Source organism: Rhagoletis zephyria, unplaced genomic scaffold (genome assembly GCF_001687245.7).
Source record: "Rhagoletis zephyria isolate East Lansing unplaced genomic scaffold, Rhagoletis_zephyria_1.1 Rzeph_scaffold_03487, whole genome shotgun sequence".
Lineage (NCBI taxonomy): Eukaryota > Metazoa > Arthropoda > Insecta > Diptera > Tephritidae > Rhagoletis > Rhagoletis zephyria.
The window spans coordinates 44,585-60,682 of record NW_016160570.1 but is presented as its reverse complement, the minus strand read 5'-3'; the positions used below and the strand labels follow the sequence as shown (position 1 = coordinate 60,682).

The window sequence follows — 16,098 nt, the reverse complement described above, 5'->3', positions numbered from 1 at the left end:
ACGTCTGCTTTTTAAATAATTTTTGTAAAACAAATTGGCTAGTACATATCGTCCCCCGCATGCCAGAAACATGAATGTGTAAAGATGAACATATTGGGATTTTTTTATGTCAGGCCCCGCCTAAATTTGATCATGGCGACGCCCATGATCGAGCACGCGCACTCGGATGCATTCAACGGTCAGGTAGCGTGCAGCTGCTATGTTGTGTCCTGTTCTATCACACGGACCTCGGACGCTCTACTTTATCTCTCGCACCTATTTTTTGCAGGCAAGCCTACATATATGATTTGTTTTGCAATAAAAATATCTTACCTATGATATCAATTTCGTTTGGTTAACAGATCGATGTATTTACCTATATTGACTTACCAGTTCACATCTACCTGCCAAGTAGCCATGCACAGAAATAAGTAGGCATATTCTGTGTTTTAAAAACTATCAATTGAGATAATACTCATTTGGTTATCACAAGAGTAAAGGTGATGAAAGGAAATTGATTAAAATTAATTAAATTAAAAATAGCTACATATGAACACTTTTCGATAGGCAAGTTATCATAGGCATATTTGTTTATAAATTATATTTGATAAAAATATGTCTCATCGAGTTATCAGATCGTTGAAGGTCGATCTCCCACCGGCTCTTAGACTATATACTGATACTATCTGTTCAATGTGCCTTGGCTCGTATATTTATTTCTTCAAGAAAATTTAAAGCAAAAGCAAAGTGCTTTTTCAAGCAACAGAAATAATAAAAAATATTTCTTGTGATTTTTCTTGAGAGATGGATTCTAAGCTTTAAGATACAGTTTGTATTTGAGGCTATTAGCTTTAGGGGGGTTTGAACCACAAAACCCACCCCTTGTGTGCGCTGATGTATGTATGTATGTAATTTGATAATATTACTTACTCGAACATCTATCATTTTCTTCGCCTCAAACGCACAAACCTTAATCACTTGCCATTGAATCGCAAATTTACTCTTTTCTTGCTCTAATAAATATTTTTGTTTTCGTCAATCATAATTAAAGGGAACATTTTAATTCGTTCAATTAAGCAGAGCCTGAAATCCACATTTAATAAACTTAACTGATTACTTTTAAACCTTCTAGACAACTTCTCGTTTACGCCCTAGGGAGAGAAAAGATGGCAAAAATGTTGGTAAATAAATTCAAGACTTGTTTATTTTTTGTGTATAAATTCGGTAATCAAAAATAAATTATGCTCACCCTCTCCTCAGACTCCCAATGTTTGTGCGTATGAGCACTTAAATACATCTGTATTTCACAAAGATATATGATATACAACCAATTTAATAGAATTGTAGGTATTAAGTATGTATGTATTAGGGCATTCAATCCCGGGATCCAGAATAGAATTTACGGAATAAAAGAGATGTTGAAAACGAAAAAATTAATTCATTTAACATGAAAAACGAGATATACAGAACACCAAAAATTTGATCAAAGTGAAGTTGAGCCATTTGCACTCGGACGTGAATTTCAGAACCTGCCTGAATAACTGTACTTGTTCAAACATTTTGTGCAACAACTGTGTAATAACGAAAAATCTGGTAGAAATTGAAAACACAACAAGATTTTACAGTGTAGAAGGGTTGTTCCTCATTTTATTTTGTTGGCGTTTTGTGGAAAATGAATTTCTGAAGATATTAGTCAGAGGTTTTTACAATTAATATAGATAATTAAGAATACTATAAAAATATTTAGTCATTAAATTACGGACTCTTTTACTAAGGTGCATTATGCTCCCTGTAAGACCAAAAAGGGTGACAATGAATCTGTGTGGTTTAAAAAAGGCGAACCTACTGTTACATGCAAAAGTTGTGATGAAGTCGAAATCCTGAAAAATCCCGGGATCCCGGAATTAGAACTTTTTGCATCCCGAAATCCCGGGATTGTTAAGATTCTTCGGGATTGAAGGCCCTAGTATGTATACATGAATGTATGTGTCAATGTATTATCTAAGTATGTATGCATGTATGTAAAATTAGTACCGCTTAGAAGCTCAACTGGCACAGCAACGCCGTCCCGCGCTCAATCCAATGTGATAAATCTGTTTCCGGATTACATTCCAGAAGCATTGCCACAACAAAATTCGTACTATGACCTGTGGTGGAGAGCACACCGCGACGTTCCGCTGTCTTGTATAACGGACAAATGTAGACGTGTCGTTCTTTGAGATCACTACGCTTTACAGGTTTCATCCAAATCACTGGCATGTGATCAAATAACTCGCGCGGGCGTGATTCTGCTAACCAATTACCTACGCGATCCCAACATGCACCTTCCAGAAATACCCCATACACATAGACGCCATCAGCTGGGGCAGCCACGCCTTTAGTTTGGTCCTCCTCCATGTGCAAAACTTCGTAGTCGAAAACCAACAGATCGATTGGTATAACGTACTTGCGTGCAAAATTCTGTTGCGCACCGGTGAGAAATGCTTGAGTGAAGAAGAATCCGGAAAGCCAAAATGTCGTAGGTGGGCCGTTATCGAACCATTTCTAGAAATAAAAGTAAAAATTAGAGATAGGTACAAGAATATATGGGCAAATCTAAAAAATAGGTACACTTTAAAAAAAAAATTTAATTTTTAAATTTGTGAGCACACCTATGTTTTATATATAATTTTATTCGTAATCTCTTAATAAATCGATTAATATAAGTGTAATTCATTTTCATCAAGTTCCCCAAAAGTTAAGAATAAGCTGGGTGCAAATTACGCTGTTCAAGTTGTAAACTTTGAGCAAAGATTTGGAAAGCTGAACTCACTTAACTGGGACATTCTAAATTCAATGGCATGCCCCGTTTTACCAGATTGGCTCCGGTTTAAGAGATAACGGTACTTGAAAATATGATTAAATTTTAACTATTTTGTAAATATCTCCCTCAGTTTTGAAGTTATTTTACTAAAATTTTGCACATAACAGATTTTTAATATTACTTTAATTACTCCTTAAAATTATCTAAATAGGTTCACATTAACATATAGCTCCAATACAACTAAGATATGTGTTTTACCTGAATAATAAATTGTATGCGTGCTATATGTTAAATTGAACCTATACTAAATTTTACCCTTTTTAATTGGAGGAGTTATAACGCAAAACAACGTCTCTGATCAATCAGTTTTATGGAAGCTAGATGTTTTAGTGAACCGATTTCGATGATTTTATGGAAAAGTTAAGATAATATTGAAAAACGGTTATGTGAAATATTTTAGTAAAATATCTTCAAAATTCAGGGACTTTTTGAAGTGAAACTTCTTTAGCGGCGGTTGGTTGGTTGGGAGTAAATTGGCAAATTCAACGGAAATTGCACACGGAAATGATGCAACGGAAATATTGCCACGGAAATGGTGCACCGGAAATGGTTGGGGCTGAAACAAGTACTTCTTGTGTGTATGCATATGGTATTAATTTAACAAAAATTTGCTAATAAAAGGTTAAAGAATAACACTTAGCAAAAGACCAATACAAGAATGAAAGTAAAGATGACTACGCACATGGATAAAGGCAAAGGTAAAAATAAAAACAAAAACAAAGATGTGTAAAGATAAAGGCAAAAATGAAGACCAAGATAAATTGAAACACTTTACTTATATAGAATATGTAGATGAAGAAAATGATAAACATAAAAGTAAAGACAAGGAGGAGGATGAGGATACTGATAAAAATAAAGATGAAGATAGGGGAAGAAAGATTAAAATAAAGGTAATTAAAGAGGAAAGGATATCGGGAGAGACACAGAGACTCAATCTAGCAAGTATTTTGAGATTTTCGGTATTCTGGGGACTTATGGATAAAATAATTTTTTTATCGAAATTTTTATCAATTTTGCTATCGATATTTTCGGAACTTATCGATATAATATCGATTTTGTTATTGATTTTGTTATCGATATTTATCGATTTTGTTATAGATATTTATCGATTTTGTTATCGATATTTACCCACTCTGTTGTGGATATTTGTATCGATTTTGTTATGGATATTTTTATCGATTTTGTTATGGATATTTTTATAGATTTTGTTATGGATATTTTTATCGATATTTTTATGGATATTTTTATCGATTTTATTATCGATTTTTTTATCGATTTTGTTATCGGTATTTTTATCAATATTTATCGATTTTGTTATCAATATTTATTGTTATGGATATTTATCAATTTTGTTATGAATAATTTTATTGATTTTGTTATCGATATTTTTATCGATTTGGTTATAGATATTTTTATAGATATTTTTAATAATATTTTTATCGATTTTGTCATGGCTATGTTTATCAATATTTTTATCGAGTTTCTAATAGATTTTGCTACCAATTTTATTGTCGTTTTTTCTATCGAACTTTTTATAGAATTTGTCATTGATTTTGTTATCGATATTTTTATGGGTTTTTTATCGATATTTTGTTGGATGTTACTATCGATTTTGTTATCGATAGAGTATCAAGATAAAAATGGAGATAAAGGAAAACAGAGTAACATAAATGTTATTAAAACGAACAGTGGTAGAAGTAGGGATCTAGATAGTAAAAAGACAAAAAATATAATATAAGCAAAAGCAGATGTATGTATGTTTGTACATATGTATGTATGTATATTAGTTATGAGACAAAATAGACATGTATGTAACGTAAGTTTCACTTCTCCAGTGTGGCCCAGGCGCACTTACTTTTTTTATAAAATAATTAAAATTTAAGCAAAGTTTCAAGTACCGCTATTTCGAAAAGTGGAGCCAACAGGGTAAAACTGAGGACGCCATTGAATTGAGAAGGCTCCAATTCAGTAATACCAACTATCAGAACATTTGTCGAAAAAAGTTACTTTGATACCACTCTCGAAATATTCTGATTAAAAGAAGGAGCATCAGCGTTTTTACACACTTCTAGAGACAAATTTTTTGAAGCATTTTACAGGTATAAGTAATTTTATAATCAATAGCAGTTATATAGAAAGATTTAGATCGTTTCGACGTATTTTCCAAATGTGCCTTTTNGAACATTTGTCGAAAAAAGTTACTTTGATACCACTCTCGAAATATTCTGATTAAAAGAAGGAGCATCAGCGTTTTTACACACTTCTAGAGACAAATTTTTTGAAGCATTTTACAGGTATAAGTAATTTTATAATCAATAGCAGTTATATAGAAAGATTTAGATCGTTTCGACGTATTTTCCAAATGTGCCTTTTATTAAGGTGTTTTTAGAATAAAAATTACGCTCAAGATCGCAGAATATTTTATCTTTAAAAGTTCGTTTATTCTGAAAACACACCTCTTGCTAAGGTATTGAATTATTCGTAATTATTTGTAGAATACAATACATACTTAAAAAGTTCTTAAAATCAAATGCTTCAAAACCTATACGCGATAAACCAGAAATTTCGAAAATTGTGAAATGTAGAGTTACAGACTTTGAGCTACTTGCCATTTCGTTATTTTTTTAGGCACACTTTTCTTACCTACTACATATGAAGTGCACACACAAGTGCAAATGCACATTTAATTTCAAATCAGAATATGGTGTGCTTCAAAAGTTATGACATAATTAAGTGTGCCCCTCTTATAAATTACATAAAAAATTCACTTGTTTTCATTATTTTTATTTAATTTAAACACCTAAAATTCAAAAGTTATGCAGCAAATTCATGAATTTTTTTTTTTTAGCTTCAAGTATACGTCAATGAATTATATCCAAAAGCAACCAGCTGGATTTAGTTTACAACAGTGAAAATAAAGCTAAATAACACAAAGGTTACCTGTTTTTTAGATTTGCCCATATGTATACTATGGATGCTGAATTTTAGTCTAAAGGCTTATTTCCGCGCATGCGGATGTCAAGTATCTTTAAGAAACAGTTTATGTTATTTAGTTAGGGCGATACAACATCAGGTGGTTCCGTGCGCAGAAGTGGAAAACTTTTGACTGCCATTCACCTGGGAGTGGCCAGAAGCGATTCTTGTGCGTACGGTTCAAATCGCAGCTCACAACGTCCGGATATTTATATCCACGTATCCTCTGGGTAGCAACCAAACACCCGTTTGGGAGCGAGCTAAAGTGAGAAGGCGTAAAACTTCGCGTGCGCTGGGTTTGGGTCCCGCCACGTTAAAACCCCGCCCAATGAAAAGAAGCAAACAGCCTCGGATGAGACCCCCTTTTTCTGATGACGACCACGGCAAACGTATAAAGGACTATGATTTAAGGGTATGCACCTGGAATATCCGGACCCTTAATGGGGAAGGTGCCTCTGCCCGGCTGGTTGATGTCCTCGGGAAGACAAAGGCTGACATCACCGCCATCCAAGAAATGCGATGGACGGGGCAAGGTAAAGTAAGCGTGAAGCCTTGCGACGTCTACTACAGTTGCCACGTAAAGGAGCGCAAATTCGGTGTTGGATTCGTGGTAGGAGAGAGACTCCGTCGCCGAGTACTGGCGTTCACCCCGGTGGACGAACGTCTAGCCACAATCCGCATCAAAGCTAGATTCTTCAACATCTCGCTCATCTGCGCCCATGCCCCGACGGAAGAGAAGGATGAGGCGTCCAAGGATCTCTTCTATGAGCGCTTGGAACGTACATATGAGCGCTGCCCCCGACACGATGTCAAAATCGGGCTTGGCGATTTTAATGCCAAGGTGGGCAAGGAAGGGATCTTTGGCGCCACTGTCGGAAAATTCAGCCTCCACGACGAAACGTCCGATAACGGACTGAGGCTGATCGACTTCGCCGGGGCCCGAAATATGGTAATATGTAGTACTAGGTTCCAGCATAAGAACATCCACCAAGCTACATGGCTGTCTCCAGATCGAAAAACGAGAAACCAAATCGATCATGTTGTGATAGACGGAAGGCATGCTTCAAGCGTTTTGGACGTACGTACACTCCGAGGGCCAAACATCGACTCGGACCACTATCTTGTTGTAGCCAAGATACGCACCCGCCTCTGTGCAGCAAAAAATATGCGCCCAACAATGCAAGGAAAGCTTAACGTCGAAAAGCTGCAATCACAACAGACGGCCAATTTATTCGCCACTCGACTCACACACCTGCTCTCTGAGAGCACTCTTCAACAATCCGACGTACGCGAGCAGTGGAACCACATTTCCCGATCATTAAGTACCGCCGCCGAAGAAGTAGTTGGATTTCAGCGAGCCCGAAAGAACAACTGGTACGATGAGGAATGTCAAGAAGCCGCAGAGAAAAAAGATGCCGCCTACAGGGCCACGCTGCGATCGGGCGCAACGCGAGCCATGTGGGACCGTTATAGGGAACTGAAGAAGGAAGCGAGACGTATTTGCCGCAATAAGAAGAGAGAGGCCGAAATACGTGAGTGCGAAGAGCTTGAGATGCTGGCCGACAGGAAGAACGCCCGAAAATTCTACCAGAGGGTTAGGCGACTTACGGAAGGTTTCAAGACCGGGGCGAACTCCTGTAAGAACAACAATGGCGACCTAGTGACCGATGTCCAGAATATACTTAAATTGTGGAGGGAACACTTTTATAACCTACTGAATGGTAGCAGCGCTGAAAGTAGTGAGGAAGACGAACCCGAGTCCCCAGTCGATGATGATGGAGTAGCTGTCCCACCGCCTGACTATGACGAGGTACGAATAGCGATTACGCGGCTGAAAAACAACAAAGCTGCTGGAGCTGACGGCCTGCCAGCCGAGCTATTCAAGTACGGCGGCGAGGAGCTGATGAGGTGCATGCATCAGCTCGTATGCAGAATATGGTCAGATGAACGCATGCCCGACGACTGGAATTTAAGTGTGCTCTGCCCAATCCACAAGAAAGGCGACCCCGCCATACGCGCCAACTACCGCGGAATTAGCCTTCTAAGCATAGGTTACAAGGTCTTATCGAGCGTATTGTGCGAAAGACTGAAGCCCACCGTCAACGAGCTGATTGGACCTTATCAGTGTGGCTTTAGGCCTGGAAAATCCACCATAGATCAGGTATTCACAATACGCCAAATCTTGGAAAAGACCCGCGAGAATAGGATCGACACACACCATCTATTTGTCGATTTCAAAGCCGCTTTCGACAGCACGAAGAGAAGTTGCCTTTATGCCGCGATGTCTGAATTTGGTATCCCCGCGAAACTAATACGGCTGTGTAAAATGACGTTGAGCAATACCACCAGCTCCGTCAGAATAGGGAAGGACCTCTCCGAGCCGTTTGATACCAAACGAGGTTTCAGACAAGGGGACTCCCTTTCGTGTGATTTCTTTAATCTTATGTTGGAGAAGATAATAAGAGCCGCAGAACTGAACCGCTCAGGCACAATACTTTATAAGAGCGTACAATTGCTGGCGTATGCCGACGACATCGATATTATCGGTAAAAACAAGGGCTACGTCTGTTCTGCCTTCTCGGGATTGGATAGAGAAGCAAAGCGAATGGGTCTGGTGGTGAACGAGGACAAAACGAAGTATCTCCTGTCAGCACACAAACAGTCAGAGCATACGCGTCTTGGCACCCACGTCACTGTTGACAGTTACAAGTTTGAAAAAGTAGACGACTTCGTTTATTTGGGAACCAGCATTAACACCAATAATAATGTCAGCCTTGAAATCCAACGGAGAATCACTCTTGCCAACAAGTGCTACTTTGGGCTGAGTAGGCAATTGAGAAGTAAAGTCCTCTCTCGTCGTACAAAGATCACACTCTATAAGTCACTCATCATGCCTGTGCTGGTGTATGGCGCGGAGGCATGGACAATGAAAGCATCTGATGAGGCGGCTCTTGGAGTTTTCGAGAGAAAGATTCTGCGAAAGATTTACGGACCTTTACGCGTTGGTGATGGCGAATATCGCAGACGATTTAACGATGAGCTGTATGAGCTTTACAACGATATAGACATAGTGCAGCGAATTAAAATTCAGCGGCTCCGCTGGCTTGGCCATGTCGTTCGGATGGACAGAAACGCTCCTGCTCTGAAAATATTCAACGCGGGCCGCGATGCTGGTAACAGAGGAAGAGGAAGGCCTCCTCTGCGTTGGAAAGACCAGGTGGAGAAGGACTTGGCTTCACTTGGCATTTTCAATTGGCGTCAGTTAGCACAGAAGAGAAATGACTGGCGTGCTGTTTTGGACTCGGCCAAAATCGCTTAGGCGGTTACAGCGCCAAATAAGAAGAAGAAGAAGAAGATACAACATCACCTGAGAAATTGCCTGTGAAGCATTTCGACAGGCAACAAAGGTTGAAAAGTGTTAAAAAATCCCTTTCGTATGCATACGGCTTTAAGGAAACATGATATGTTTGTTTGTGTAATTCCCTGAACCGCCCCTGTTTTCATATGGCACTTTATTCTATGTAGTAGCCCCGCAAACATATTCTGAGCGTTCAGAATATATGAGTCCAAAATTAGTCCTAGGTGGGTAAGAAATATGAGTTTCCTTGATTTACCAGTATGATTTAAGGTATAAAGCTTAGGACGCATCTCTTAAGGAAACGGTATAGAAAAAAACTGTAATTATATAGTGGAATTTTGACATATGAGATTTCACAGCCTGCTGTCTCATTCCTTCCTCGCGAAATAATGAAATAATGCCTAGAGCTCTTTGTTCACAAAAAAATTAAAAAAAAAACCTTTAGTAAATAGAAAGCTTAGCAAATTGCTTAAGAACTCCGTACTGATTAAGAAAATGTCGATTATTAAATTTTTCTTAAGCATGATTTTGTATGGAGTTTTTTTAGATCTTGGGATCTGCGTACAACGCTTAAAACTTTAAAAAGGAATGCTACTACTGGTTACGATTATCCTTAGATTTTCGACAATTTTCTAATTTCCAGCGTTGAAGATTCCGATGTTATTCGTCAATCTAAACGAACGCCACTATCCAATTTGTATAAAGAATCGCCCGCTGATTCCAAAAATCGAGCTAATTTTTTATTCTTTGGATACGTTTTCGAGATATTTGCAATTTACCGGTATTCAGCTTAAAACAAACTTATATCTCATGAACCAATTTAACAAACCTACAATGAAATGCGGCAAATGAAAGCTACCAAAATTTTCGATAAACCGTCTATACAGTCCGATAGGACTGATAGTTTCGGACAAATTAATTAATCACTCCAGTTTCTTTTGATGGAAAAAATAATATTTTAACAGCAGAAAAATTAGAAAACTAACAGGTTCTGTGTCAAATTCTTGCAGTTGGGCTTAAGCCTGTTCTTAAAAAAAATGAAGGTACTAAATAATGAAGCAAATCGATTGATAAATAAAGAAGTAATGAGCGGTCAAATGAAAATGCCCAAAAATCTTTTGTATGAGAAATGAGCAGGAAATAATGTTACTCATATGTACGGTGACCATATTCATGGGATCCGAATATGGGACAAAAAATAATTTTGCAAATTCGTTAAATTTTAGTATAATAAAGTTTAATTTTGATATCGCTAAGACATTTTTGGCACTTTTTTTGTTGACGGTGTAACGCAGTTTTTCTTAAAAAGTAAGTATGTATCTATGTTCGACCATTTTTTTTTAAGGGAGAAGCAAATGAGCAGCACTTTCCACTCGCACTTTATTATACTAAATTTTAAGGAGCTACAAAACTGCAAACCAATTTTTTTCTAAACATTCTAATTAAAAAGTTTTAAATTTTGGTGAAACATTGCAGAATTAATTTTTATAGTTTTTTGCACAAAGTCAGAAATTTGAATTTATATGGGTTTTTGTTATGAAAAGAGCTTTACTTTCATAAAAAATAATAAACATTAAATAAACTAAAGATAAATAGCCAAACCTTGCTAAGATGTCGGTTCCTCATTTATATTTTGGTCACTGTATGTATTCCTCGAATCGAATCACAGGCACTCAGATTAGAAAATAATAGCTGTTTATGGAGAAAATTACGATCATATACCAACATCACTTAAAACTGGTTCAAAGGCATGCAATTTTAATGAGCTGTTAAGGCGTCAAAATAACCAACACCGAACACGGGGCAAATAAAGGACGTTAAATGAAATACAGAACATTTGGCGTCCCGTATAAAATAAATAAATTACCAGGACAATGGTCACAAAAAGAGGACTGTCCCGTATAATACAAGACGGAGGGTCGCCGTACTCGTACGCTTTTATGCTCATATTTCATACCAAAAAAAAATTTATTTTATTTATTTATTTATTTTTCTTTATTGATCCATCGATTTTATTCATTAGTAACTTGATTTTTTTGTAACAGAACGGGCGTTAGCACAAATTTGACACAGAACCTGCAATTTTTTGAATTTTTCTTTTGTTAAAGTGTTTTTTGCATATTTACATAAAAAAAAAGTCTGGAATGATTAATTAATTTGTCAGAAACTATGTATCAGATCTATCGAAAAGTGATGTATATACGGTCAATCTAGAATTTAGTTAGCTTTGATTTGCCGTATTTCATATTAAGATTGTTCAATAGATCGTAAGATATATGTGATTAAGTGTAACCACCTTTTGTTTTAAGCTGAAAAGCGGTAAATTGAAAATATTTTGAAAACTTATCCATAGAATAAAAATTAAGTCGATTCTCGGAATCAGCGAGCAATTCTTTATAGGAATTGGATAGCGGCATCCATTGAACATTTTTGCTGTAAACCAGTGTAATCAAAACCAAAGGTTTGTCTCTACGGGAAGGCATTGGTATCATTGAAGAGATTAAAAATAACACTGCAGGGACACTAAAATTATACAAGAATCACCGAAAGACGTAAACCTACTTCCTTATTATGTATCACGAACGATTGGCAACACGAACGATTCGTCTGCAGACCACGACGTCTCCGATTGCGATTTTATTACTCTATCGGTCGTCTTCGTCTTGCTTTTCATCGATTACGTTGCAATCGACTCGGTTGCGTTTAAACCGGCTAGAATGATACCGCCGGACAAATTTTTGAAGCGTTCCTCTATAAATGAATCGTTCTTGTTGCCTATCGCTCGTGATACATAATAGGTCAATTCATCTAACCGCGTAAATGCCTCGTGACAATGTAAACCAAGTAAACTTACTTAATTTTGTATGGAAAACCGTTTCATTTACGAGGTAAATAAATATAGGTAAATAAAAGGGAAACAAATTAAAACTAAATGATTTTCGTAAATTCTTTTATTTTTTGTTAAAGTATGTTCTTTTAAAAAAACATCAAGCTATAAAGGAAAAAATTGATTGATAAATAAAGTTGTAAATGGTCAAATGAAAGTGCGTAATAATTTCTTTTTTAAGAAATAAGACTAGGAAAGAATGTTACTCATACGTACGGTGACCATCCGTCCTTTATTTTAAAGGATAGTCCTTTATTTTTACCCCCTGTCCTTTAAAATTTTTTCAAAATAAAGGACGCTTTTTGTGCTTTATTTCTTAGACTGTCCTTTATATCAGCTCTGCATTTTTGAGAAGTAAGTTTTTAAACACAGAATATGAAAAATAAAAATGTCCCTTATAAAATATAATGAAAACCTTCGCCAGTTTGTTTCACACTCCACTTAAGGGTTCTATTTAGTCGGTAATCTTTGTACAATCTATAAAGCAAAAGGAAAGTTGTGCCCAGAATCGTGTTGCACGCTGAGTTTCCAGTTTCACTGAAAGCGAACAATAAAGCCTTACTCACTGGAGCCTTAATTTTTCACTTGGTTTGATAATTTTTTTTATAAAAGCTTATAATATTTACAAGAGACCAGTTGAGCCTAATTTGTGAATTTTTATTTGATTATATTAAATTTTTTAGTGCAAAATGCAGAAAAAGTTGCAATTTTGAAGAAAATGTATTCTCCTGTTCCAGTTAATAAATGTCACATAACAAAAACCTAGTTGAAAACAAATGTAAGGATCTCCCAAAACGAAAAAATTTACGCAAAAAAAAATTTTGAAATGTTATAAAAAAATGTTCACCAAAATAAATATACGTTTTTGGTTTTTAGTAAAAATTGGTTGAAATATTAAGGCAATTTTGAACCACTGTGGTCGCGCAGAATAAATTACGGTCAACGTATTTTGGCGAAGTCCTTGAAAAGGGTTTGGCTTTATTTTTCGCTACAGCAGGGAAACTTGTACAATTACATAACATACTTAACTGGTAAATATTTGATTTAAATTACGAAATTGGTAAAGTACTTTTATCATACAGGTGTTATGTATGTGCGTATTCCCAAATCATTTTGAAAAAATGTCCTTTATTTTACGTTGGTTAATAAGGTCACCGTACGTACTCATACGCCATGTGTGCACTTTTAATGAAAACATAAATTAGGATGGAAACATTTTCTAAAGAAATTGGTACGCATTTGCATTTTCATTTATCACAAATCAAAAGAATTAAAAAAAAAAATGTTTCCTTTTTAAATGTTTGCCCTGTTAAACGTTGCATTTTTTTCATTCCCAATGCAAAGTTAAAATGAAAATATCTTGCGAAAATGACCTGATCTAGAGAAACGGTATACAGGGCCCTAATCTATAACCAAACATTAAGTTTACGTGTTTCCAAGAATTTTGTGTCAATATTTCAAAAAATTAAACCCAGTTTGAAAAGAATTGAAGGTTCCAAATCTTTATGTAATATAAACCCCATAATTTTTAATACATAATAGTAAAAAAGTGGCAAGTATATCGGTGCACTAATACCACAGGATTTGATTTGAAATTCGGTCCAGCCACATTAGTGGCCCTTCCCTTTCTCGTCTATTCAACGCTCTTAAATGACCAGCGCAGATCTTAATTATTTAAAAATATCAAGCAACACCTTCCATTGTCGATTGTGCTTTTTTAATCCCTCAAATGAACTGAATAAAAACAAAACATTACAGTACAGTACCTACTTTTTTATTTTTTCTTCCAGCATATTTGCTATCATATTTACCAATGTTTTAGTGCGTTTATTTAATATTTTTATTATCTATATCTATATTTAATTCTTCGCGCTTATTTTTTTCGGCCCTGAATATGATATACTGGAAAAAGCTTTGAAAATAAATCGGTTTGTTCGATAAGAAAACATCCGGTTTATTCGATATTCGAAAACTCAAGATTTAGAAAACCTACCTATTGATATCCAAACGGTGGAAACTGGTTTGGAAAACCGAGTCAATCACCCTAATCGTTAATCACAAACATACGAAGAGAAGGATTAACCAGATCGCACGAATCGATCTCAAGAAATTTTGTCTGCATTAATTTTTTGAGAATTTAGTGAAAATATTTTTACGAGTAATTTATTTCTTTATAGTGACTGTTTAAATATTGCACTATTTGAGTGTAGAGCACATTTATTCACTACCACAATTTAGTTATTTTGAAACAAAGTAGCACTATCAATATAATTTTAGTGGCACTTTCACTAACCTTGTGTTAAATAGGGAAAAATATAATTTCTTCGTAGTGACTTCAAAATTCATAGCACTACCCCCAACTCTGCCACATACTATGTAATCAATGACCTACTTACTCTAACACTCACCGCATATCTAAACAAAACTCTCTCCGTTCAACGCCACCCATATTTGAACACGTTAAGAACTGCTTAGCAACAATCATTTGTTATTCGTGGTAATTCAAACTTACCTGCAAAAAGTCCAAACGTTGCAGAAAATCAGTAATATAGCTCCCCAGTGGCTTTAGGCTGGGATAAGACTTGCCAGCCCACATCCCTGGAATTTTGCTTATCAATACGCTACGGTACACAGCCTCAATAGGGGCGGACATCACAACCAGACCTACATCACAAAAAGGTAAATACAATAAAAGCCTATAATAAAATATTTTATGTTTCAGCTAAGCAATATGTAAGTATATAAAGATAAACTGAATCAGTAGCGCGTGCAGAATAAAAGCAAACATGACAGCGCAACAAATACATATGTAAATTGAATTCATTTATTGTAGGGGTATTTAAAAAAGGAATATGAAAAAATCGATTTTTAAACATACACACATAAAGCGTTTTGATCCACTTCGCTGTGATTCCCAACGGATGCATAAACTAAATTTCAATACGGTCTGAATTTCAAAAGTGTATTGAATTTGATTTCAAATCGGTTTTTTATTTCTCACATCGCACACAAGGCAAAAGTGACGATTTCGCTGGACAAAAATAATGAACTAATAACATTGATTTGGGGTGTGGGAAATCAATATTTTAACTATGATGGTTTAAAACCATTTAAGCAAAAATAACAGCATTAATAAAATGTAAATTTACCGACCCCTGCGAAGAATTGTTTGATATGGAACATGATGTTTACATTTTGATATTTACATGAAATAATTAACCGTAACAGAAAAATATTGTACAGGTTGACCTTGGACAATTAGCAAATTAGAAATTGTGGGATTCATCGTTTCGCTTTTGTATTTTTAAATTTTTTATTTGTCCATCAGCTGATGCGAATAGATTATTTTGTAGCTGTAAACAAAATACAAATACTCCTAAATTTTTGTGAGGGCTTTCTAAAATGGGGTATTTTTAAGGGGTACTTTTTTATCATCTACGGAATAACTATTTTCCAGTTAATAGTATAGAAATTTTTAAATAGCTACAATTTTAAAACTAATGAAAAAATTAAAACTTACTTGCAAATAGTCCATCTTGAATATAAAAATAATTTTAAAAAGTAAGAAAGCCTAATTTCGGGCGGAGCCGAACATTAAATACCCGGCGCAAGTATTAAATATATGATTTTCACCTTTCCGAAATCTATCGCTACATGGTAAGCCGGGGTGTATCAATTTTGAGTAAATTAGTGTCCTTAAATTTCGAAATATTGAAGTTTCAAGCATATCTGAAATTTACCGTTATATAAAAATCAATCTCAATTTTAGTCCAATTTCAATAATTTTCAATCGTTTGCTCTTATGTGACAAGCACAATAACCATACCGAGTTTGGTACAAATTGGTAGAACGGTTACCGAGATACATATATGTGATCATAAGTGGGCGGTGCTACGCCCATTTTCCAAAAAGTTATAATATTCTTATTTTCCGTCTAAAACTTATTGCAAATATCAATTTTGAGTGAATAATCTTCAGTTGTTACTAAAATATCGCAGTTTTCGTATTTCTGAAAATTACCGTTATATGGGAGGTAGG

General features: G+C 35.6%; 1 protein-coding gene across 1 annotated transcript in view; it reads right to left on the bottom strand.

Moving 5' to 3' along the window:
* Nucleotides 1-2,016: 2,016 nt before the first annotated feature.
* Nucleotides 2,017-16,098, bottom strand: part of LOC108369080 (dynein heavy chain 12, axonemal-like) — a 47,498-nt gene continuing 33,416 nt past the window's right edge. The window contains exons 4-5 of the mRNA XM_017624061.1: nucleotides 14,573-14,724; nucleotides 2,017-2,523 (exon numbers count right to left, since the gene is read on the bottom strand). Coding sequence (XP_017479550.1) covers nucleotides 2,017-2,523; nucleotides 14,573-14,724 — 659 coding nt within the window. The remainder of the gene's footprint in view (nucleotides 2,524-14,572; nucleotides 14,725-16,098) is intronic.